General features: G+C 32.9%; 3 protein-coding genes across 3 annotated transcripts; all 3 read right to left on the bottom strand.

Annotated features, from left to right (window-relative positions):
* Positions 1–954: 954 nt before the first annotated feature.
* Positions 955–6,112, bottom strand: LOC145626246 (aspartyl protease family protein 1-like). Its single transcript, XM_081678679.1, has 10 exons — positions 5,693–6,112; positions 4,655–4,790; positions 3,245–3,477; positions 2,458–2,682; positions 2,212–2,350; positions 2,051–2,127; positions 1,863–1,962; positions 1,731–1,788; positions 1,536–1,607; positions 955–1,447 (listed from the first exon to the last, which is right to left on the bottom strand). The coding sequence occupies exons 1-10, from the start codon at positions 6,028–6,030 to the stop codon at positions 1,233–1,235; spliced, it is 1,593 nt and encodes a 530-aa protein (XP_081534805.1). The 5' UTR covers positions 6,031–6,112; the 3' UTR covers positions 955–1,232.
* A 3,668-nt stretch (positions 6,113–9,780) lies between these two features.
* Positions 9,781–14,418, bottom strand: LOC145562570 (putative RNA-binding protein C1827.05c). Its single transcript, XM_081622889.1, has 9 exons — positions 14,260–14,418; positions 14,026–14,143; positions 13,866–13,921; positions 13,478–13,525; positions 13,303–13,400; positions 11,433–11,505; positions 11,246–11,356; positions 10,259–10,324; positions 9,781–10,171 (listed from the first exon to the last, which is right to left on the bottom strand). The coding sequence occupies exons 1-8, from the start codon at positions 14,308–14,310 to the stop codon at positions 10,277–10,279; spliced, it is 603 nt and encodes a 200-aa protein (XP_081479015.1). The 5' UTR covers positions 14,311–14,418; the 3' UTR covers positions 9,781–10,171; positions 10,259–10,276.
* A 2,585-nt stretch (positions 14,419–17,003) lies between these two features.
* LOC145626236 (aspartyl protease family protein 1-like) lies at positions 17,004–21,577 on the bottom strand. The gene is made up of 10 exons (XM_081678668.1): positions 21,060–21,577; positions 20,485–20,626; positions 19,120–19,355; positions 18,519–18,743; positions 18,247–18,382; positions 18,085–18,158; positions 17,898–17,997; positions 17,729–17,786; positions 17,456–17,527; positions 17,004–17,384 (listed from the first exon to the last, which is right to left on the bottom strand). The coding sequence occupies exons 1-10, from the start codon at positions 21,395–21,397 to the stop codon at positions 17,167–17,169; spliced, it is 1,599 nt and encodes a 532-aa protein (XP_081534794.1). The 5' UTR covers positions 21,398–21,577; the 3' UTR covers positions 17,004–17,166.
* Positions 21,578–25,592: the final 4,015 nt, after the last annotated feature.

The raw sequence follows: 25,592 nt of genomic DNA, 5'->3' as shown, positions 1-25,592 counted from the left end.
TTTTGGGTGGTTAGGTTCCAATCTTAGCTCTCCCAATTGTTGTTGTGGGGATCGAACACGGATTCTCCTACCAAGTGTAATCCCAATCGTCGTCAATTCACTCAATTGGTGTATGTTAATGAGTTTTTAGTTAGACGGAGTTAATTAGACTTTCAAAAACTAATAACTTATTTCATATTTTACATATAAAAATCTAAGAACTTAATATGTAACGAACATTGGGGGTGGTCAGCATGAACTTCACACGTAATATATAAATCGCCAACCATATACTCTTCAAACATGTACGGACAACCTATAAAACCAGAAAAATTCAATTCTTTTTAAAAAAAAATAAATAAAAATAAACAGTCAAATACGAGTAGAAAAGTCAGCGGAGGGAGAATACGTAATTCAAAGTTTCTAACAAGAAAATAAAAGACAAATGACAACGAAAGTCCAACTACTGAAGATTGAGACTGTGTCCAACATTTAAAGATATTCCCTTTGATGAGTTTAGAAAATCAATGTCCGAATAAATGTCACAATTCTTTCCTTTATTTTTTTTTTTTTTAGTTTTATCATCTTTTTAATCCCTTTATTACAAACTTTAAGTGGTTAATTTTGAGTTTTTTGATAAAAAGTTTCTTTCATCATTTTCTCCATAAAGCATTTGTTGATTTTATTCATCTAGTAGAAAGAATGGATTCCCAGAATCAGTAGTCACATACTCATATAAACTATTCTCGTCAGAAGTTGTCATACTACCTCTGTTACAGGTTATGTGCAACGATTTGACATAAAGCATAGAGGAAAACTGTCTAATCGTTGCACATAACCTGTAACGGAGGTAGTATAAACAACGTGACAACTAATGCGACATGGAGATCGAGTGGAGATCACAGTAACCATATCATTAGAACAAACAGTGAGAAACAGAATGTAACTGGTAATAACTAATAACACACGAAGAGATCAAGTGGCAAAATCTGATACTATAGGTGTGCAAATAGCACATTATATGATGATATACAATGCAATTTCTGTAGCTAAATTATATATACATTATACAATACCAGGCTCAAAAAATGGCCTCCAGGAAAAATAATTCAGGGCCTAAACAAAACTGGAACTACAGCTAGAAATGGGTGACGGGCTGGCTCGAATATGTCATGATCTATGCCTTCCAAATGTAATGCATAAACCAATCAATAATAATCTAAGACTGTCAGGCACTCCCGTGGGAAACGAATTTACCAACGAATTGATAAGACTAGAAGCAAGGACAGTATGAGTGTGTTAGTCCAGAAGTTAAAATGAGATAAATTATGTCTCAAAGTTGATGATGCCGCGGAAATATGAGAACCATTTTGTTGTACGGCTTGAGGTTCAATGGAAGATATTGGAGGAACTGGATGGGGACTCTCAGGACTTATAGGCAGCATGCTTGACTCCAGTGCTTCGTTACCTGGAATTCGAATTTCGTTAATAATCACAGAGAAAGTAAGGTGCAGGAGCCAAAAAGAAAAGTTTGATAGTTTATGAGAGTTACTTACAGTTTGCTGCCTTCCATCCCAACACCATATTTTCACGATCAAATACTACACGATAGCCAGTCATGAAGTTTTCTGGAATCAAGGGGGAAAAATTTGATATGAGTGAATTCTGGAACAATATCCAATAGCCATGCTAACATACTACTTCGTATATTCTAGCAGCAGAGCAATTTACAGAAAAAATGATATACTCACGGCCAATGATATTTACGTCTTCACTTTTTACAATTCCCAAGCAATATATGTCTCCAGTCTGAAGATAAAATGAAATATTTCAGTACAGCAGCAAAAGGTGGAAGTTTTAACATATTTGAGAAGAAAACTCACCATAACAGAAACTGTAACTGTAGGATCAGTAACATAAAATTGGTCTCCACCATCCATTGTCAAATTGATAGATGGTATTTTTGGGCCGCTTTGGCTTGAACTGCAAATTTGAGTTTGGTCATTGCTTTGATATAAGCAGCAAAGGTAATAAAAAAGAAACACTTCAAAAAAGAAACACTAATACTCACCTCAAGTCGTAGCAGTACTCGAAAGGAATGTCTTCAGACTGAGAAGTGTCCCTTCTATCTTTTATGTGAGCATCAAACTGCGCAGAAAGACTTCTGAATACTTGCATTTAACAAGGAAATTACTTGCTCTCACACAAATAACAAGGTTTTTAAGAGCTTACTTGTTTAGCGATTAGTGAGTAAACTGGTTCATTTAGGTAAGTGAATGAAGTGCCAGTATCAAAAATTGCATAAAGACCATCGACGTGAGAGACTTTTGATCCCACGCTAATCTGCGATATGCTAACATTGTAATGCGGACTGGTAAGAGGTTAACAACGGAAGGTCAGAAGATATTACAAGAGGATGCTTAATCATCAAACCAAAGATTGTCAAGCTAAAAAATCCATAGATAGGGAACAACATACTTTATCTTTCTAAGGTTGAATGGCGTTTTACTTTGATCCGAGCTGCCCATATCACCAAATGTGATTCTCCCCAACCCAGTATCTCCAAAACACATGGAGAATGAATTTGCAGCAATTTTCTGACTTGATAACATACTGGGCACCGATATACTATCCAGACCAAGCCCAAGTAAACCATTGGGAGCTCCACCATCCAAAAATGAACCAGTCTCAACCTTGCCGCAACTGCAAATCAGTTCACCATACTCTTGTTAGAACTGAACTCCTTTTTTTTTTTTTTGAAAAACAAAACTGAACTCCTTAAACAGAAACTAAATTTTGTTAAGCTTTTAAGCCCCTTAAAAATGGGCAAGCCAGCTATTAAGTCCTTTATGGTACTTGAATTTTTGTTTTATGTTTTTTCTTACAAGCTTAATTTTAAACTCCATACTACATCAAGGTTTCTTAAAAAATTAATTGAATTTTTAAAATGGATAACAGATTTGTCATATGCAGAAATTTAGAGCACCCTGAAGCTTAACCGAAAGTACACGAGTCTATTGGTTATAGAAATGCTATATGTGAATAATATTTTACTTGCTTCAGATATTTTGACCACCTACTATCTGATTATCTGCAGAAAAGAATACTCTTAACTTGTAGATTAGTGATGTATCCTGAAAGATTATATATGCAACTTATTACCTACATTCTTCCAAAGCATACAACTACTAAGGCCTTTTACTGTAAATATCACAATTTTAAAGAATCAATTTATAGGTAGACCAACAGCTCGAAATTGACTTACCCAAAAGGAATTTTTGCATCAACAGGCTTAGAAGGATTATCATCTGCGGTAAGATGCAAAACATCCTCTACTAAGTATCCAGAAGAAGATGTATTAGAAGAGAGATACATGACTCTGTAGGGACACATGCCGGGTGAAAGTGGACAGGTGGTTTTATGTGCACACAGAGGACTGTTACAAGGAACTTTTGACCCCGAAGACGATGTATTGAGACTGTAGATGCTGAAGTCTAGCTGGTACACCAAAAAATTATATGTCAATATTGACAAGGTTATCTCCAAGAGCCACAATTGCAAGAGAAAGCGGCATCCCCTTGTCAAGCCATTTACAATGAAACATATTATTTAAAAAAAAAAAAAAAAAACTTGTGAATGTAAAAGAAATAGAGGTACGTGGTTCCAATTACTTTAGGAATGTAAAATAAGCATGAAACACTTTCAGGGGCTTAAGTGATGTAATTGAAAAACTTGATTTCAAACTTATCTTACGAACATAAATTCCATCCCTGAGAATCCAGATATGATTTGGCACCTGATCTGTGGTCACTGTATATTAGATCAAATTAGGGGAACTAATCGGAAATAGCCAAATTCAATTCTTATTTCAAAGCACACTTTAGCTCATAGCCTCTAAGGCTCTAACCTATAGTTTTTATACAAAGATTGACGGTCCAAGACTTCACTCTATTTAAAATTTTCCTATTTTTCACTGCAAGCTTCCAAATGCTAGTTGTTACAACCAAATGATATTCAAAGGCAACTCACTTCTACCCTAAGGCGAAAAGACCACAAACTCTTACAAGCAACATAAACAAATGAATGTCATTAATGGCCCCATGACATAGTGACTAACATCCAATGGAACCTTAAATTTCGAATTAACAAGCCGGCTTCTTAGTTAGGACTACATTGTTATTTTTCTCCCTGCACTATCAATATTAAAAAAAGAATGACAAAAGAATTACCTCAACAAACAAAGATGGCTTAAGATAGACTTGTTGAACTACCGAAAGGGATACCTCAACCACTAATGACTAAGCTAGTAAACCATGCATTATATAGAATATTCTTCCCTTTTTTTTTCACCTCCATTTAAGAACTATATTAATGTTTACTTTATATGGAAACTCCGCATATCTAGTGCTATACATGTTGATATTGATGTGCCATATAATTAAAGGACTATAAAGCAATTAGCTTTTCAATTATTCATAGTATATATTTTAATAAAAGATACACAAATAATAAAACTAAACCAACATTCTCTTAGTCTTCTTTTATAAGAAAAAAAAAGATACCACTTTGATTTAATCATACATTAAAGAAGTCCAAGCAAACATTACAATATGATAAATGGTATAATTATATAATTTTTAAACATAACATTATAGGACAACAAATTTAATACTACCTCGTCAGAGTTAAGTTTGACTCCCTTGACACACTTAATACAGTCACAAGGTAGCCAAAACAGGTCACTTCCGGTGTCTAACGCCACCAGAAACGATGACCCAGGTGTCCCCACCGTTACATTTGCATAATGCAAGCTGCAATAAACACATTTAGACTATTAATAGGAGTTTTTTTTTTAATTAAGTCAAATTCTTCCACTCCCCAAAAGAAGAGAAAAACATCTAGTACCCCTTAATTGTTAAAAAGATAAAAAGTTTTTTTTGTTAATGAGTATAATTATAAGCATCCTATGCTAAAAAAAATAAGCATTTACTAGTACATAAAAAGTTCACTATAATAATCCAACTTTTTCGCATCAAAAAATTTTTAAAAAAAAAAAAAAAAAAAAAAAAACCAGTCTTTTTCCCCGTTATCATTCTACAAATTTCCCGCAATTTCGCACCAAAAAAATCCAAGTACATGAAAAAATATATATAGATTTAATTAACCCACCTTTGATATAAAATACAACAACGTTTATAAAACCATGCATGTCAACACGTGTCAACTAGTTTAGATGGTTAATGTCCAAACCGGAATATACCATACCATTCTTTTACATACATACGAGTTATTTTTGTACAAAAAAACTTTTGTTTATTCATTGAAGTACAATAGTACATAATAACCGCTTAACGGTAAAGTACTATTAAAGGAACTTTGGGCCGTTTGGTACATACTAAAACGGGCCGGGTTGACTTATACGGGTTTTATTTGGTAAAGACATTCTCTTTGCTAAATTTTAAAAGGTGATTATAAAAGGAAAAATTAAAACTTACGAAGTAATTATGAAAATGAAATTAGGATTAAAAAGCATCAAACTTTACATTAAAAATTGGAAATTCATTAATCTAGATGAACTTTACTTCACTATAACTTGATAATAATACAAAATTCAGGTATTTAAATAGTAAATTTAATTCGTAATCAAAATTAAATTCAATTCATTCGACTAATTTACTAGAATAATAATTGAGGAGAGAGAAAAAGAGCTTACAATCCGAAGAAGCTGATGCGATAAGTAGTGTTACCGGAGGAGAAGGTAAGAGGAGTACGAGAGTCACCGGAAGTAGACGACAACCGGCGGCCATGAACGGCGAGATCACGGTGAGCTAAGGCGGCGAAGTAACCGGTTGAGCCCTTTACCGGTAACTTATCACCGGCGTCGAGAATCCGATTAACTGGATCCGAGAATCTATGGTGGAGTTCAAACCCGAATGTGTGGTAAGCTTGGGTGGGCCAACAAGCCCAGCCCAAGAAAAGAACAAATAGTAGAACAACATGTGTGTAAGTTTGGATATTTTTGGGTTTAATATTATTATTATTATTATTCATACTTTAATTTTGTAAGTTTTGGGTAAATTGGAGAGAGAAAAATTAAGCATAAAAAAGAAAGACAAGAAAATGGAGAAGGAAGAAGAGGGTACAAGGTTTGGTGGTTAATTATAGTGTAAGGACTAAGAGTGGTGGGACATGTACCCAAAAAAGAAGCCACCTTCCACCTCCCTTTGAATATGGAGGACTTACTATTGGGAATTTTTATTAATTAATCCGCATGACGAGTGAAGAACTTAGGGTCTGTTCTGATTTACTGAATTGATTGGAGCTACACTGAACTAAAATAAATTGTTTATAAGAGAAGAAAATTAAGAAATGAATTGATATACATTAAATTGAACTGAAATTAAGCTGATGAGAACATGCCCATAGTGATGCTTTAGTGAACTAATAGTTTAATACATTCAACATATATGGGTTTTGCACTTTTGCTCCTTGTAAAGGTCGGAGGTCGAAAACTTTTGACAAAGGAATTACGTTTTATGATGCCAAAATGACGTGATTAAGTAATTATTTATAAAAAAATAAAAAAAAAAAAAAAAAATAAAAAAAAAAAAAAACTTTCTCATTAAGCTGAAGTAAGTGGATTAAAAGTTTGAAAAGCTTGATGTTAAACTAAGGACACTTGGATTGATCTAATATCTAAACAAGGAGTACAGCACTTACGTGCAAGCTAGGTAGACGATAAACATACCAAAGAGTACTTCGTATACAGTTTTTAGAGGTGGAGAATATTATTCGGATTATAATATCATTTGGCTCAATAAAAAAAATACTCCGTATATGGGAAAGAAGTATATGTTAGATATTATTGATCCTGTTTTTTAATAAATCAATTAATTAGTTCGACCATTTAATTAATTATTACTAACACCGATTAGGGTGACCATGAACAAAGCGGCTTGTGAACAATATGGAATCAATTGTACGTAGGTGTTATATGTTTGACATTATAAAAAAATTGAAATTTATAGGGTCTATTTTGATTAACTAAATTGAGCTGAACTGAACTGAACTGAATATTTTGTGAGAAAAGGGAATTAGGAACTGAATTGAAATGAACTGAATATTTTATGAAAGAAGAAAATTAGAAAATGAACTGAACTGTAATTAAGCTGAAGAGAACAAGCCCATAATCGCTTCATTTTGTTGCTGACAAAAATAGAAAAAATTAATCACACATATATGTATGGATTAAATGACTACATAGCATCAATCCCATAATAAAAGGACATGATGATAGATAATGACTAATTTTTATTTATACATAATTCCTACCTAATAGCTATTTGTTGTCAATTATTACTTTGTTAATAGTAATGAAAGTTCGTTTATCTAGTACTCAAACATAATTAGTGTTAAATTGTCAAATTGTACAAATCTACTCTCTTCTATAATAATTAACACAATTAAACTTGGCATATATGTTATAACTTAATACGGTATATTCAATGTCCTTTCACCTCTCTTATATACTCCATAAATTTGTATGTATATAATATAATGGAATATAATAATTTTATAGTATTCTATGTTATTAAATACAAGTGTAATTTCATGTTAAGCACGGAGTAGAAGCAATGGAGGAATGAATATAGGTGAGATTTCATTATTTCAAAATATATAAAGTAGGAGAAACAAACTTAAATATTATTTCAAAATATACATAATTCCTATACATAATTACGAGTATTTCACAGTTTCACACTTGAAACACGAATGAGGAAGAGACTTTGACGTGATTATGTAATTGTTGACAACGTTCTTTGAAGGATGTTGGAAAGTTGATAAAACACGGAACAGTTAATCAATTATTGAAATAAACTGAAATTTGAAATATCTTGAAAATTTGAAGCTAATTAAAATTTAAAAGGAGTAATCACCACCTAATCCTTGATTAAACTAAAATTACGAGTTGAATTTTGTGTTATCAAACAAATGGACTGGTAGTATACTATGATAGTACTCCGTATCATTAATCATATTTGAACGCGGAAACCATTTGACAAATCTCTGCCGTGATGCATGGGTTTGCATCATAACATATAATTATTAATTAGTTTTTGTGTTCCATGTTATATGTCGTTATTTTAAGCATTATTATTAATTAATATCGCCTCTGTTACAAATTATTGGACACTTTATTTAAATTATACCTATTTATGCATAAATTTAACCATAACTATCTCTAATTACAATAATTAAAAGTTAAAAAAAAAAAAAAAAAAAAAAAAAAAAAAAAAAAAAGAAGAATCTAACAAGATCTCATATGATTATGTGTTATTGTTATGGACCACAAAAATTAGTTAAAATAAATACTACTCCGTACTGTGTAATTAAGATTAGAATAATAATAGTACTTCCTATTAACTTATTTACAAGCATGAAAATAAAAGTGTTTCAATTTTACAAGTTTGAAGAAAATAGAGAAAGCATATGATTATCCGATAAAGTTTTCAGCATTCTGCTATCTTCAATACACACCAACATTGGTCAATAAAAAAAAAGATGTTTGACACTTCAATCAGGACCAAGTCTAAGTCAACCAATTAATATTGTACTGAAATTTAAAATATGGATTAAAAAACTTGAAGTCTTTTCCCAATTCAAATTTGATTGCACCTCTATCAACTTGTATAGTACTTGTATCAATTGAGTCATTTGTGGAATTGTGGGGCAAAGTCAGCCAGGTCTTTTAAGCAGATGTCCTTCAAAAAAAATTAGTGTTAACAAAGAAAAATTGCACATAACGTGCCTTGGATAGTAAGACTCGACTAGTAATCCATATGTGACTATGTGAGGTCTAAGAAAGAATACAAGATCATCTAGATGCACTTAAAATACATCACATAATACGATCATGGTCAAAACTCTAACTATTAATAGTCTTAGGGTCTGTTCAGCTTAATTTTAGTTCAGTTCAGTTCCTAACTTCCTTCTCTCATAAACAATTTATTTCAGCTCTCGTCAATTCAGTTCAACCCCAATCAACTCAGTTCAGTTGTTTTCAGTAAATCGGAATAGGCCCTCGGTTAGAATACTCTCCTGGACTTATTTCATGTTACCACGTACATAAAAGGCTCTAGTAAGTTAAAGTTTTTGAAAAATAAATTACAGTATCAAGTTGGGACAATTGATATTAAGAGAAGGCTCCCTTCAAGATATAAGGCTCAAAATCAGGATCTATGAGCATAGCGGTGGAGTGCACACTACTTCTAACATTTTTACGCATAATAACATCATACAATTGATATGGACATGCCTGTCTTGTTGTCTAACATGCTTTACGAGATTAGTAAATAGAGTATGAATTACGTCTGATAATAGGCAGTTTAGATTAGACCTCGTAGAAGTTGAAGGGAGAAGGCCCTGTGTTAAGTGGCTGTGAGACAGGTGACCTGTACAATTTCGTGTTCAGTGACCGATTTGGGTAGGTTCGTAGGTAACATTTAGGTAGCAGTATGTTCAAATTTCGTTATGCCAGGACAAGGTGAGAAAAATGAACCTGTAGGTTGATGTGAATGGGTAGGTCAACATCCAACAATATTTGTGCACACATCATCGCTTGCCACGGTGCCAGTAGAGCAGGCTAGTATATGACAATAAAAAAGACGGGAAATGCAATTACAAATTGACTTTGATTTTCACCAAGTTAGCAAACCTTGTGGCTTTGAATGCTCGCTAACAAGCAAACAAAACCTAAAAATCAGTAGATTATGCAAGAATAATAGCAGAAGAGAATTCGAATATCAGCTATTTAAAGAATTTCATAAAGGGACTGTAAATATTCCTCTAAAACATTCATACACCAAAGGCAAGGAGATTACAATTTAAGAAGAATCCTAAACCAGCATATCTATATATGCCAAGTACAAAACAGAATCCTAAAATAAACAAAGGAGATAGGAAACATATGTAAGCCAAAGCATAACGCAAGCCTACAACATAAACCATAGATAAAACGCTACTTATCACTCCAACAGGTGTGCAAGCTACAAACTATGCATTTACCGGTAACACAAGTATCGTTCCAAAAATGTTGCCTCCTTGGTAACACAAGTATGTTTCCTGGCTCTGAAAGTAACTTCATAGGTATTCACTTCTTAGCCATCCTTCTAGCAGTTTACTCACAAGAGAGCTGCGCATATACATTAATAAGTCAGACAGTAAGGACATTGCATAAGCAAGAAAGAAGATTTATGCTGCTTGTATGTTGGACCTTTACCTATATGATTTAGAAAGACTAATCATCAAACCTAATCTTCTTTGATGCAGGCAGGTTAGCGCCCTCCTGTAAAATAGGAAAAGAACAAAAGAATTAGATCTCAGTAAGATGGCCAAAAAAGCTGTTACATACATAAACATACAATCATAGTTATCATACACCAATCAAGGGATTGTGGCTTTTATACTCCACAGAACATCCAATGCATCCAAATACAAAACATCACCCAAGCAATCTCAACAATAATAGAAATACAGAGGAAAAACAAGAATTAAGAACCAAAACTAATGATTTGTAGATGAATAGATAATATAGTGAAACTGTAATACACAATAACCAAATAATTTGACTAACAGCATACCACTTATAGCTACCCTTCCTCAAATCTGTCAGTAAAATAAAGACATTACAATGACTCCATAAGAGGGAGAGAAATGATCTGGGTACCAAATACTGAGCTCTTATATGACTAGGATCAATAACCCAGTGTTTCTAATCCTTTCAGCCAGTCATCTTCATTCTCATCCAGAAAATGAAAACTTGAAAGAACCCCGAGGCATTGACTCAGAAGTAACAAGATTAGCTTTCAGCTCCTTAATGGCCATCCCATTTCCTCCAATACCCTCCTAATTCAAACAAATCTCCACTACCTACATATACTTTGTCATGATCAATTTACTCATAAAACATAGTAACTGGAAATGGATTGCCCTCAACCGGAGGGCATCCTTGGAATAGTAACAAGTAATGCTGAACTGAAAGGACAGCTTATCACCAGTTACTTTAACTGAAATAAGAAAATCTCATCAAACCCCCCCCCCCTTTCCCCCTCTTCTTTTTCATCCGCAAAATTTGACAATTGTAGAAAGGAGAAATACACTATTACAGGGTAATGTGACACACTCACACACATGAACCAACCAAAGCATATACATGACATAGCTAACCCCACAATTTAATATGGGAGTAAAAGTTAGGACAACTTACCACTTCGGGACATTCATAGTCAATTCCAGCAGCCTCTATTTTACTTCTTCGCTTTCTGTCCTTCTTCAGAATTGTTTTCAGCAATTTCTTGTGCTCCTCAAGTGTCCTATCCTGCATAATCACAAATTATTAAGATACTCAAAGGCCTTCCCTTACATAAACTAAGGCTCTTTCTATCAACATATACCTTATTATGCTTTAACCTCTCTATTTCAACAAAGTCAACTGGTGTCTTCTGTCTGCGGTTTATGCCCCTCCATCTACATTTGTAAGATGGACGTAAAATATCAGAAACACAGCATACTGAAGTGAAAAAATCTAACATAAGATTGACAAGTGGCAGCATTTCATGAATTTGAAATGTAGGAAGGGTACATGTTTTTCATCCTTAGAAAAAAAACATAAAAGGATGTTCACCCAACTTGCAGGCAATATAGCATAATTGCATAAAGATATGGAACTAATAATTGTAATAGTAGACAATGAGCACGAAATTTGATAAAAAGCTGCAAGTATCACAATTATAATATAATAAGTCCATGAATACCATAGTTGCCATTCAAGTCAAAATCAATACCTCTAGAAGTCTTAGCCAGGTTCAATGATCACATCTACGCAGATTACACCAACTTATATTATTTAAGGCACAAAGTATTAAAATAAATTGCTACCTTAATTCCATTTTACTAGCCCCATTTTCTTTTCAGGGGTGTCCCAATTTATTTTTGCCCCATCTCTTTGTTAGAAAAGATTTTCTCTCTAATTTTAATCTTGAGTTAGGTCTCACACTCATCCAAACACACATTTTGTTCTTTCCCTACTTTTTCACTTTGCATAAATTACTTAAGACTTATTAAGTTTACAAAAAATATTAGCATTAATGATACTACATAGAAATAAATATTTAGGGCACTAACATCAGCAAGTGATGCATAAGTACAAAATAAGGACCCAATTGATAGGATAGGGAGTGAATAATATTAAGATTTGAATATTAGGCTATTGAGATATGAGAATAGGTGGAATGGAAGATATGTCTTTTGATCCCTTTTTCATGTTTAGTACTTTCATTGTAAAAAAATACTCTTCAGGTTGTGTTCTCTGTAGAGGTGTTAATTTATTCTTGTTTATACCAAAAATAATATAAAATAAGATGCAATAATGGCACACCCAATACTAGAAAATAGGACATTCATATCAAAATCAATCTAGGCAGATTCGATTCGGATCAAATAATATTTGAGTGATGATCGATTTTTCGGTTCAGTTTATAATCATAACCAAATCAATCCATATTTGAATCCAGTTCTACATCCAATTATTTAATAACACCACCATCTATGCCCTTACACCCTCACATGAGAGAGCACAACACTAACAGTCTAACACTACCTCCCATCTCCACCAATTAACTTTCTACCAATAACTCTAATCACAACTGCTAATCACGACCAAAACAACTTCCACCGCTGATTAAAGACAATCACAGGAACATCCAAAGTACACCCCGCACCTCTACATATATCTCAACTTCTCCCAACCATCACCACCTCTAAGGCCAACTAGGCCAACTACGACCACCCTCTACTTATCCTAAACACACCATCCACCTAGCCATCTGTCTTCCAAGCCTCCAAAAACCCCACAACCATGCTTCCATCAAATACCATATTTATGAAACTAACCCTTGTTACTTTTGGTAGAAAAATGAATTCACATTTTCCGATTACAACAATGATCTGACTAGTGACTACCTTTTATCTAAACAAGGTAACAAGTCAAAGAATTATACAAAGAGACACAAAAGTACAAGCCACAACAGTTAATTTCACATATAGACACTTGGACTGACAATTTCTTAAATAAATATTCATAATAATTAGATCAAATAAGAAACATTATGGTCCTATCAACCTATCAAATTCCTAATTTCACACAATTGCGGATTGCCTCATTATTTCAAGAAACTCCACAAAACCAAAAAGTTTCAAGTCATTTCACACGACCAAAATAAAATTCATTCCCAATAGTATACAGCTCGAACAAGAAAGGCTTACAGTTTAGGATGTACTTGCTCTGGAGCAATCAGTTTTACTTGCAACATGTGCTCAAACAGTAGGTAATTATGCATACATTCTGAAACAATTTTGGCAACCTGTAACACCGATCACCAAGATTAGAAAAACAGTAACAAACTCCAGACAACAATTCAAGCCAGTAAAATTAAACAACCTCTGGGTACTCAAACTCGATGAAACCGTGATGCTTAGATTTTCCGGTCTGTAAAACATTCAAATACAAAAAATAAACATTAGAAAAACAGGACAAGCATTATCAAGATCAGCATCTCCTCATACAAATCACTTAGTAAGCCTTTCGAGCTGGTCTCTTACAAATTAGTTCCAAAAGCGATCACTCCGGCTATCAAAATTCACAATGTATGTTTTGATATTACTTCTTATAATCATTAAAGCTCATAAAATGAAGAAAAATTAAAATCAAGTAGCACACAAGCATTTACAAGCAAGATAAACCTCAGCAAGAACATCTAACCGCCTTGTTTTGACAAATTATAAACAATTAAATTTCAATATGTAATTAAGAAAACAAAAAATCAAACCTTCCTGCTTCGAGAAATCTTCAACCTCTTAATAGACCCAAATTGTTGAAAAAACCCTATCAAAAATACGAAAAATCAGCAAAATTCATCAAAATCAATCACAAAGCAACCAACAGAAGCCCTAAAAATTAATAAAAAAAATTATTTAAAAAAGGCAAACCTTCCATTTGATCCTCGTAAAATCCATGAGGAATTCTGCCGACATACAGAACAGTAGCTTTGCTATCTAAATCTTCTCCGCCTTTGGGTAGCTTACGAGCCGGACCACCTTCAAGCGGCTATAAATTCGAAAAATTAAATTATCATTAACAAACATTATATTAAAATTTAAGATATAGTTTTTATAGATACATACGATGAATTGTAGAAAAATAAGATGAAGAAATATACATACCAAGAAATCTGAATTTGAAGCAGTAGGGTTTTGCTTGCCCTTGTTCGTCATTTGCTCTGATTTCTATGAATTGAGAAAATTGAATGAAGAAGATAATTGATGGTCCGGACAACAGGAAGAGGGGTTTTTTGTTGTTGTGACTGCTATTTTGTAACCTGGGTTTTTGGCTAGGATGTGCGATTCTAGGGTTTTGGGTTTTTTATATTTCTTAATTTAATTTATTATGGAGTATTATTGTTTTCGTAAAATATCTTCTAATGAGTACCGAGTATTAAAAGTTTGTTCTATTCGGCTTAATTTTAATTTAGTTTTTAATTTTCTTCTCTTATAAACCGTTTAGTTCAATTTAATTCAGCTGTTTTCAATAAATCAGAATATGTCCTTTAGTTATTCTTTACTGGTAGTACTAATGACACACACAAATAAAATCAAAAACCAAGTTTGGGAATAAGCTTAAACTCATCTCGTGATTCTATGGTTACAAGATCGAACCCCGCTAACTACAAAATGCTTGGGAATAAGGGGATTCCTTTACCTTCCCCCTTTACTCTCAAGTGATAGAATGCGGAACTGAGCTGACTTAACCTCTGATGCACAAACAATACTTGTATTACAGAGTAAATATTTTTAAGTATGACAGCCAAACTATGTACATATATAACATTTTTAATATGTGCAATGGATTGCACCTTGAATAAAGTTTTATTGCAACAAAAAAATTTGTCACTTTGGTATAAATGTGGGTGGGTTCTGTGGCAGTTCAATGATTTCTTTGCTGGTAACCAGGCGGCGGGTTTATCGAACGATATAGTTAGACCTATCAATTGGGGTCAATAAGTTAAGTTCGAGTCACATTTTGGGTTGTATGGGTCATTTGGTTAAAGTGGTTTGGATTGTTTGGATCATTACAAGTTATGATAAAAGAGTCAACTCGAGTCAATTATCAATCATTTGGGTAGGGTTTAGGTTTTCTCTCAATAAATTGGGTTTGTAATTAGGTCAATTCTAGAATTGACAGGTCTAGATATAGTTGATGTTGGTTCTAGCGGTTAGGTGGGGTGGTATGGTAAGGTGATGTTAAGAACTTGAGAGTCGAGATAGCCATGTAGTAGAAGAGGAAAAGTGTAGAAGAAACTTTAGAGAGGAGGGAGGAGAATAGAAACGCTTTTTTTTTTAAAAAAAAAAAAAAAAAAAAAAAGCTATGTGACGGAGAGTAAGAGAAAGCAAAAACATTTAGGGCTCATTTGGGAAAGGTAATAAACATGCCTCATTCCCGTTGTTGCTGTTTGTTTGTCAATTTTTTTTATTCCCTTTATCCATTTTTATTTTTTTAGTTTACCCAAAATCAGTCTACATCGATCCCCCCCTCCCTAGACTTTTCCATTCCTTTTCCTAAGCCACCACTACACCACCATACCCACACCAGAAACTAGTTACCCCCACCGCCCAACCACCTCGCTGGAACTCAAAGCACCTTCCCCACCCCTCGCCCGAATTTGCCTCACTTTCCCCACTCCTCGCCGGAACTTTGTCCTTTTTTATTCTCTTTGTTCATTCCATTTCGTTTACCTAGTGCAAACCAAACCACCCTTTATAAATTTGACCTTACAAACCCCCATCAAAAAAATTAGGCATGTTGATTCTACAACACTTTTTTAACAACCCCAAAGCTAGCAACCTGTTAGTCTACATAAAGGAAAAAATTGTATGACAACACTTTACGGAGTACTAGCCAAGCAATTGTTAATGTTTAGACATGAGGATCAGCCAACACCTTTATCTTACAGTGTGTTATCGTGTGAACTTTCATACACATCAAACAAAAAATCTCACACTCCCACAATCCAAGTGCCTTTAGAAATAATCCTCAAAGAAAGGGTGAGAAAATCTCAAACAATTGACCTTTATATTACTCTTGTACTAATAAAAGCATTATTCAAAATTTCACAGCATAAAGGCGGGGGGGGGGGGGGGGGATTCAATCCCGGTGAAAACTCTAACCAATTGAGCTACCTCTTGAGAATTTACTTTTGGCAAGCTGACAGATACTAAAACAATTTTTTTCACGAATTTTATAAATTGTTTACAGTGGCGGAACTAGCGGGGGTTCAGGGGCTTCAACTGAACCCCGTTAGATCCGGGAAAAAATGGGTTTTTTAAAAAAAAACTAACAGAAAAACTATATAAATAATATTCAAAACAATCATACAACAAGTTAACCGCGCAGCTCAGTTGGATAGATTAATTAGCTTTGGACAAAAGGTCTTGTGTTCAAAACTTAGTATAGACATTAGATGCATTCTAAGTTTTTTTTTAATTGTTGTAGTTGTTTGATTAATGAATTGAATTATTGTCAATTATATATTGTTTTTCAATTGTATAATGTTAATTTAATACTGAATATGCTGTTTGTGAGTTTTTGTTTGTTGTTTTGTTATATTGTTAACTTTAATTGGGCAGTTTAGTACTCCTGAATTTTATTTTTTTTTTTAATTATTGTAGTCTGTGACCACATAAAAAGTTTGGAGCATTTTTGGAATAAATCTAAAAAATCATCAATTTTTTTTAATTATTGTAGTGTTGTGTACTTGTGTATTGGTATTTATTTAAACACTTTATTTTATACTTGAATACCCGATTTATATCCGTGCATTCGGACATTGGGTGTTTGATAAAATTCGAACCCCCTAGGTACAATTCCTGGATCCACCACTGATTGTTTATACTCTATTACTACAAATCTATAAAACAATAATATACTACTAATATAATGGCCTAGCCTGTTTCTCTTGGTAATACAACGCTAAAAAATTACACTTTACAAGTCTCATCTTCTAACAGTAGAGACCTTAAAGAATAACAAGAGAACAGAGCATAGAAAAAAAATCATGTGGTACTTCTCAAGTGCTACTGAAACAAGAAAGTCATAAAAAATAGGGTAATCAAAGAAGTAAATACTTCACAAAAATGCCAGAGGCAAGTGGGTGATGTTGCTGAACTATGATATGTGCTCCCTGTAGCACCTTTAGTTATATTATCCGGTTGTGCAGCAACTGCAGGAGGGACGCGGGTGTCATTAGTCTCTTTACCTCCTACAGAAGGTTTAAAGTCCTCAATGTCATAACCTGCACAAAAACGCCAATGGTTCAGTATTGGGGCCAGCTAGTGTATACCATACAACTAAATTTAGACTTACAATCAGATTTCTCCCAGCCCAAGCTTAATTTTTCTCTGTCAAATACTATGCGATAGCCAGTCATGAAGTTTTCTGCATAAATACCGACAGAATAAGAATAAAATAACTTATACATCAAAAGTTCAGTTATAGGGTGTGAACATAATCTGTTCTAATAGCCAGCAATAAGATCTTACTAAAATAGTTAAGCAAAGACGCAAAGCCCAGACCAAGAGTATCGAGATCAAAATCTACTTATCAATTTCACTCAAATATTGAATTTAAATGACTTACGTCCAATAATACTGAGCTCTTTACTCTTGACAACAGCAAGACAATATACAAGTTCAATCTGCATTCAAAAGCATGAAAAATGCACTTAGTAGCAGCAGATTAGACAAAGGTTGAGTTTATACTTCGTACAATTTAAAGCATGGCTTATAAGTGGATGTTAGCTTCCCACCTGGGTTGAAATGACAATGATGGGATCATAAATCCTATATTGGCCACCCCCTTCCATAGAAAAACTCACAGTGGGTACCAAGCTTGTATTTGCATCTGGTCTGCCGATTGTGTAGGAAATAATAGAATTTCAGAATCTGAGATATGTTAGGGAAGTTTAAAATAACCTGAAGGTCCTAGAACCTAACCTCATATCATAACAATACTCAAAAGGGAGTCTGGAATCAGCAGGACGCCTCTTATCTTTAATTTGTAAATCAAACTGCTCCATCAGGGGAGGAAAGAAAACAACATAATTAGATAGGATAACATGGCAGTGTGACTTATATATTAATCACATTAATCCTTACGTTTCTAGCCAGGTTTGTATAAAAGGGATCGACAAGATATGTAAAAGATGTCCCAGAATCAAAAAGAGCAGTGAATTCCACGTCATTGAGGGCTGTTCCTACTTGAATTTGAGTTAGAGTTATGTTGTAGCTAGGGCTGCACCAAAGAAGAAGAAAAATTTCAGATGACATACAGGTAAGGAGTTTCAATCAATGTGACTTAAGGAATCATTCACAGGTAAAAATTGACAGACAAAAAAACAGCTTCAAGTATATGGAAAATTACCACTTACTGTAAGGGATTTACATTAAATGGAGTTTCCTTCTGTTCAGGGCTACCTTTGTCACCAAAGCTTATTCTTCCAACTCCATCACGACCAAAACACATGGAGAAAGAATTTGCGATAAAACCTTTCCTGGACAGTATGCTGGGCACTGATATGTTCTCCATACCCAGTCCAAATAAACCATTGGGAGCTGCTACATCAAGAAATGAACCAGTCTGAACTTGTCCACAGCTGCAAAAATCCTATATTAGTTTGAAGCATCCAGAACGAAAAATTTTCAGACACTGTCATAGCATTGAAGAGTTCCATCAAGTTGCTACTCATTAAGGCCTGCACAAGCTCGATTTTGAAGCTTAACAAATTGAACTCAAGAATTTCAGTTGACAACAAAATTAACAATTTATTAGTATGCCAATTCACTTCCATATTAAATTCAGACACATTTACAAAGTGCAGGCAACAATCTGGGAATTGTCACTACAAGTGCCAAATGAGCATGTCTACTACCAGTAAAGGAGGATTTTTAATTAAGCTACAGATGTAATTAGTCTAGCTTTCACATACATGCACTAATACAAGAGAAAATATTCAATTAATTGGAACTCACCCAAATGTGATGTAAGCCTCAACCGATTCCGGATGGTGTTCTTCTGTTGTCAAGTGCATAACATCCTCCACTAATATTCCAGAGGTCGATGTCTCAGCAGAGACATAGGAGATTACGTAAGGGCAATGACTGAATGATCCCAAGCAGTTGTTATGGTGTAGACACAAGGTATCATTGCATGAGACTTTCGTGCTAGTGGATGACGCTTTAGGGTTGTATATGCTAAGCTCAAAATCCTGTGCTCCCACAAATAAAGAAAAATAAGGAATAATCACATATTTGGACAGTACAGAATGGAAGAGCAAAATAGAACTTGCAAATACTGTTGAAACTAGACACTTCATTATAATTGATGAACCAATTATTGTTTAAGTTTAACGAAATCTGCCTTACATCAAAGCCATGCAGATAAACCCTATCATGGCATAAAAGAGCTTTAAATGAAGTAACAGAAGGGTTAAATTCTATTAATAGATTCAGAAATAATCACGCTCTAGAAGAATACCCAACATAATGCTTGGAAGTATCGAAAGACGAAGGCACTAATGTGAATTCTTAAGCTTTATAGATGGCTAATTACTTCCTTGCGTAAACCGCATAGAATTTGAATAGAAGTATATGAGATGGGTGACCTCCTGGGAAGTCCTCATGTTGGTTCATGTAACCGACCCTACTTATGGGATTAAGGCGTTCAAGTTGAAGAAGAATAAGAAGAAGATATCAGAACTTTCAGAATAGGATAACAAAGCACAAGAACTGAGGCTTACAGGTTCAAGTTCACAAGTCTACCGCATGTCAAACTGTTTAAAATGGTTGTTGCATTCAAAAAATTTCCTACAGACCCAAAAATATGCTTCATGATTCTATGACAATTCTTTTGGTTCAAGTTCTACTTAAACCTACCATTTTGAAGTGATACAAAGAGTACTGGTTGTTAATATTTACAATAAAACAAACTAGATATGTCTCCATTAATGAATCAAATTTTTGTTCCAGATTTTATAATTTATTCAAGTTATCAAAAAAATTCATTAATTAACATGTGGTTAAAAAACAATCCAGCAGAAGCAACCCATTATAAATAAGCAAAAACTAGCACTCCAACATGAATCTGCTTATTGGTCTTAAGGCCGCTCAAGATTTTATCAAAATTGCAAGCAAGTCCTTAAATGCATCTGTTGAAAGTTTTTCTTCCAATAACACAACTCGATTTACTTTGCCTTTCCACCTACCCCTTTTTAACCTCATAAGCCAAATATTAAATTTCAACCTTCATTTATATACCAACATCCAAGGGCACATCAAAAAACACCCTAACGAGAACTAATTGGAGATACTAAGAGTAATGAAGTAACATAAGCTTACAGGATCATAAGCATAACTTGCACCCTCAAGTGGAGCACATCTTGAACAATCACAAGGCACCCAAAACAGATCACTCCCTGTATCCAACGCCACCAAAAACTTCACTCCCGGTGTCCCCAACGTCACCGTTGTATAGTGCAAACTGCCAAACATTACCAACTAATCACCATCACAACAATAACTCATTTCATTTAAGAGTACAAATTTGACTTGATAAAACAATTAAACAAGCAGAGTTTATATTAATTTTCACTAATAAGCAAAGTTTGTTAAATAATCAAACCTTATTCTGCTTTTATATTAACGGCAGAATGTGTTACTCCATAGCAAGTACATAACCAACAAATAAATGAAATATACCAAAATAATCATCATCAAAACCCTAATTTACACCAAAACATCTCAACAATCGATCAATCAGTACCTAAGTAGACAAAGAACTCTCCAAAATCACAATCAATCATCATAAACCCTAAATTTAATTCTATTTTCGGATATACTAAAAACAGTAACAATTTCAGCAGTAAACAACATCAAATTGAGCAAAACAAAAAAAATTAAGAAGATAAACTTACAATCCCAAAGAACTAATTCGAAAAGTAGAATTTCCATCAGAAAAAGTAACAGGTTCATCAAGTTGAGACATCTTGCGACCCCGAAGAAAGCGATCACGCTGCGCTAAATCAGAATAATACTCAAAGGAGCCTTTCTTAGGCCAATGATGATGAAGATGATGATAATAATGAGGACTATGATGATAACGAGGATGATTGTAGTTCTTCTGCGACCAAATCTTTACTTGTTCTGAGTATCTATGATGCATTTCAAATGTGAAAACTCGAGCATTGCAAAACTGGAAAAAAATTGCAGAAAAATTGAGAAAGATTAAGGAAATTGAAGAGAGAGAAAGCATCGTAATAGATTGATTGATTGATAGAGAATCATAAACAAAACCCTAGAAATTGAGATTGGGATTGAAATTGAAGCGAAAACAGTAGCATTTGAAGAAGATGAGTGAGTGAGTAGGTTGGATTGAAAGGGAAGAAGAGAGAGAAATGAGATGAGTGTTTGTTAGTTACAGTGGGACTGAAAAAGACGGTGTCAACTGGGGTCCACTTTTATGTATTTTTTTATTTTGCACGGTTAGTTTAAATTAAAAGGTTTTTTTTTGGCAATTCACGAACGTAGTAGGGTCTGTTCTCATTGACTGAACTGAAATGAATATTTTATAAGAGAAGGAAATTAGGAGTTGAGCTGGACTGAACTGAACTGAACTGAACTGAACTGAATTTCAACGTAAGAGAACAGGCCCGTATATTGTCTGTTTTTGTTTTGGGGTGTTTTCTTGGATGGATACTCGATATTTTTTTTAATGGCTAGATGATATACTTTCTCCGTTTTTTTACTTGACACCGTTTGACTTTTACACTATTTACACAACAAGCTTTAACTCGCTTTTGTGGTTAATAGGTTGATAAAATATATTCATCTGGGATCTTATTTGAGTCGTTTTAATGTATATTTTATTAGCATGCACTTTTTATAATTTTATTAACACTCTTTGCAATGGCCTTCCAAACTAAGCAGCGTAACATTACATATAGTCATATCTTTTTTTTTTTTTTAATTAAAGGTGACAATTTTTTTATTTTTTATTTTTTTAAAATAAATTAAAGGTGACAATCTTGTTATTATTAATACGGAGTATCTTGTAGGGTTATCTCATTATAAATGATATAAAGACGATTCTAAAATCTTTTGCGACATATAAGTGTCAACATATAAGACATCACTATCTTTATTAATGAAATTCTTTTTTCTTTGAAATAAGACAGAAGATTATCTAGCTTCCTTGGGCTATTCAGTGCCAACTTTTGAAATATATAGAACTTTGTTAGACATTAAAATGTCTTATTTTCTTCTATTTGATAAAGTTAGATATTAAAATGTCTTATTTTCTTCTTTTTTGATAAGTTAGGTTACAATTTTGAGAGAAGAGGTACCTATTTTACATTGTATATATTATCTAATATTAAAAATAATTAATTATGATTTTTTTTTTTTGGGTTTTAGTCAACTTAAACTAAAATTAAGTTTTTAGTTGTAATTTTGGGCTAGCCCAAAACAATACGAAAAAGGATCGCTAATTTTGGCTCACAATAGAGGACCTTACCAAAGCTTGACTCATGAGCCATGTATAACCCCTTAATTTTCAACTTGTGTGTTTCACCTAATTAGGCCTAATCAACTCAAACTATCCATGATTAACCCTGAAACTTACTTCGTAATTTTTAAGGTAAATAGAACATACCTTAAATTTGTAATACTTCGTATTAGTTTACTACTCTGTACTATGTTATATTGTTATTGGTATACACCTTACTTTGCAACCTATACTAAGGATACAAAAAAAAGAACAAAACATAGGAATAACCGAAAAAGGAGATATAGTCCAAGGATAGGAGCAAAAAGAAAAAGGAAAAATTTTGTATCACTATCAAGTATCAATCAAACCTATCAAAATTTCATTTTAAAGAAGGAATTGGCTACAACTAACTCATTCATTGATTGACAAATTACTCATCAAAAGCTGGACAAATAATGGAGGAGTACACATGGAAAGGCTGGACCAATTGCCTAATGGGTCCCAGATAATATAATGCAGACCCAGTAGCCCAAACAATTGCCTATCTATCAAAATCTAGGCCCAATATTTAGCTTTAAAGCTACTATAGAATCCAATTTTGAAACCCAGCCCAAATTTTGCTTCTGTTTTTAAATACTTAATATTAAATTCTGTTATTTGCTTCTGTTTTGGATTTTGGAGATTTTATCTATATTTGAGAGAAAAATAACTCATTCATACTGTTTGATATGATGATTAAACCAAGGATTTATCGATAATAAACCTCTTAGGACTAAATTTTGTAGTATATACTATGCAACATGAGCTGATATGTTGTAAGAATGGTTTTTACTCTTCAAATTCTACCACCACACTAATTCATTACACATTAGTAATGTGAAAGTACGTTATCCCACGACTCAACCTCAGAAAAAAATTATTAAGGGTATGTTCACTTCAGCTTAATTTCAGTTCAATTCAACTCTTAATTTCCTTCTTATAAAATATTCATTTTAGCTCTATTCAATTCAATTCAGCTCCAATCAATTCAGGCGCTAAGTCTACTTAGGTCCAATCAGATTACCAATCAGGTGTAAAAATAAAGTGAGAATTAGATTAATTAAGTCTAATAAGGTTTAATAGGTTAAAATGTTAAAAAGATAAACTAAAAAGAAAATTGGGACAAACCTTGTAAGACAGAAAAAAAAAATGATACTATTTATTTTCTTATACTTCCTCCGATTTTTTTTAGTTGACGTGTTTCTTTAGTCACGTTTGCCAATGCACAAATTCAATTATTAATATTTTTAACTATCAATAAGCAAAAATTATAAAAAGTTGATATTTTGAAAATATATATTGTGACGAATCTAACAAGATCGTACTCGATTATATTTTTTTCACATATGAATCACAAAAAATGGTTAAAAGGAGATATGTAAAAACTAAATAATACTAAAGTCAAAATGTGTCAACTAATAAAAAAAAGGAGGTAGGCCCCGTTCTCTTCACCTTAAAAAAATAATATTAAGTAAAAATAATTTCAGTTCAGTAAAAATAAGTCCAGTTCAGTAAAATTAATTTCAATTCAGTAAAAATAATTTCAGTTCAGTAAAAATAAGTTCATTTCAGTAAAATTCAGTTTTCTTAAAGAAGAATTATAATAGAAAATCAGTAAAAATAATTTCAGTTCAGTAAAAATAAGTTCAGTTCAGTAAAAATAATTTCAGTTCAGCAAAATTAAGGTGAATCAAACAGGGCCGTAGTATACACTTATCCAATATAAATCACTTTTTTTTTTTTTTTTTTTTTTTAATGGAAATTTAGTGGAAATTATGGAAACGCATTATGGGGATGCTTTTGGTACTTCCATGGATTGAAGTCTTTTAATTATTGTACTAGATTAGTCTCGTGCGATGCACAGATTTCTTTGAAATATAGAGTATATATTGTATGTATTCTTACGTACCAGAATAATTATTCAGACATGAACATAAGTTGTAAATGCTATTTTTATGAAATTAATTTTGAAGAAGAACACACCGAATATATATGAAAATTTAAGCATATACATAAAAGTTAGATTTGTAATGTACGATTTTAATTAAGAAAATAAAAATGATTTTAAACTTGTAATATATAAAGGAAAATAGAAAAAATATATACATCAAAGTATTTTGTTCGATGAAGTATAAGGGAAAGTTGTATTAGATACCAATAGTCGTTGGTGATAGAAGAAAAATAAATAAATTAAAGAGTATATATTAATTGAGAGGAGGAGAAATTAAATTTGAAACCAAAGAAAATATAATGAAGTCAGATTTTTATTTAGGCGGGAATTTTTTTTTTTTTAGTAAGCTGACACGTGGACAATATGATGTCAACGGTTGTTCCTTTAGTTTATTTATAGATGTATAATATGACAAAATAAATAAAATAACGAGTATTAGGATTTAGGAATAAAATAAAATGAAAATTGCTATGCCAAAAAAAAAAAAAAAAAAAAAAAAAAAAAAAGATTTGTAGGGTATACTAGTATAGTTCATTATTCAGTCATCTAATATTCATATGTTCTTTAGCTTTCAACTAGTTCCCGGAAACCCATTCCAGCTTAAAGTATCTGTAATTCCTGAAACACTAAACTTCTTTTTATTCTTTATTATTTTTTTTTTTTTGTCATGAGAAGACACTAAATCCTCGTCACTTCATCGGTCGTTATAAAATTTATAAACCAAATTTATTTCATTAATGATTCCCTGAACAATTATACAAAGTACATAAGTTCGTTAGTAGTGATATAATTGGTATCGCTTTCTACCTCATTAAAAAAAAAATGTTGGACTCTATCGGTAATGGTTTAATTGGTACTCCGTAGTTTATGATACAAAATTATCTCTTGATTTACATAGAAAAAGTAAAAAATTAAAGTAATCCGTCAAAATTTTTACTACCTTCATTTCATATTTTTTTTACAATTTTAGGG

The sequence above is a fragment of the Chenopodium album genome, chromosome 1 (genome assembly GCF_948465745.1).
Source record: "Chenopodium album chromosome 1, dcCheAlbu1.1, whole genome shotgun sequence".
NCBI classification, from domain to species: Eukaryota; Viridiplantae; Streptophyta; class Magnoliopsida; order Caryophyllales; family Amaranthaceae; genus Chenopodium; species Chenopodium album.
Note: the sequence above shows the minus strand (reverse complement) of the source record. Positions and strands in the feature narration are given on the sequence as shown.

Bases quoted from the DNA above. Each gene is read 5' to 3' on its own strand.
- LOC145626246 (XM_081678679.1), bottom strand. From the start codon at position 6,030: ATGAATAATAATAATAATAATATTAAACCCAAAAATATCCAAACTTAC. The intron at 1,789-1,862 runs GTGAGTTTTCTT...TTTTATCTTCAG, and splicing joins CAGTTACAGTTTCTGTTATG to ACTGGAGACATATATTGCTT. The intron at 1,608-1,730 runs GTGAGTATATCA...CCTTGATTCCAG, and splicing joins AGACGTAAATATCATTGGCC to AAAACTTCATGACTGGCTAT.
- LOC145626236 (XM_081678668.1), bottom strand. From the start codon at position 21,397: ATGCTTTCTCTCTCTTCAATTTCCTTAATCTTTCTCAATTTTTCTGCA. The intron at 18,383-18,518 runs GTAAGTGGTAAT...TCTTTGGTGCAG, and splicing joins TTTAATGTAAATCCCTTACA to CCCTAGCTACAACATAACTC. The intron at 17,998-18,084 runs GTTAGGTTCTAG...CACAATCGGCAG, and splicing joins GAGTATTGTTATGATATGAG to ACCAGATGCAAATACAAGCT.
- LOC145562570 (XM_081622889.1), bottom strand. From the start codon at position 14,310: ATGACGAACAAGGGCAAGCAAAACCCTACTGCTTCAAATTCAGATTTC. The intron at 13,922-14,025 runs GTTTGCCTTTTT...TATTTTTGATAG, and splicing joins TTACGAGGATCAAATGGAAG to GGTTTTTTCAACAATTTGGG. The intron at 10,325-11,245 runs GTAAGTTGTCCT...CCTATTTTACAG, and splicing joins ACTATGAATGTCCCGAAGTG to GAGGGCGCTAACCTGCCTGC.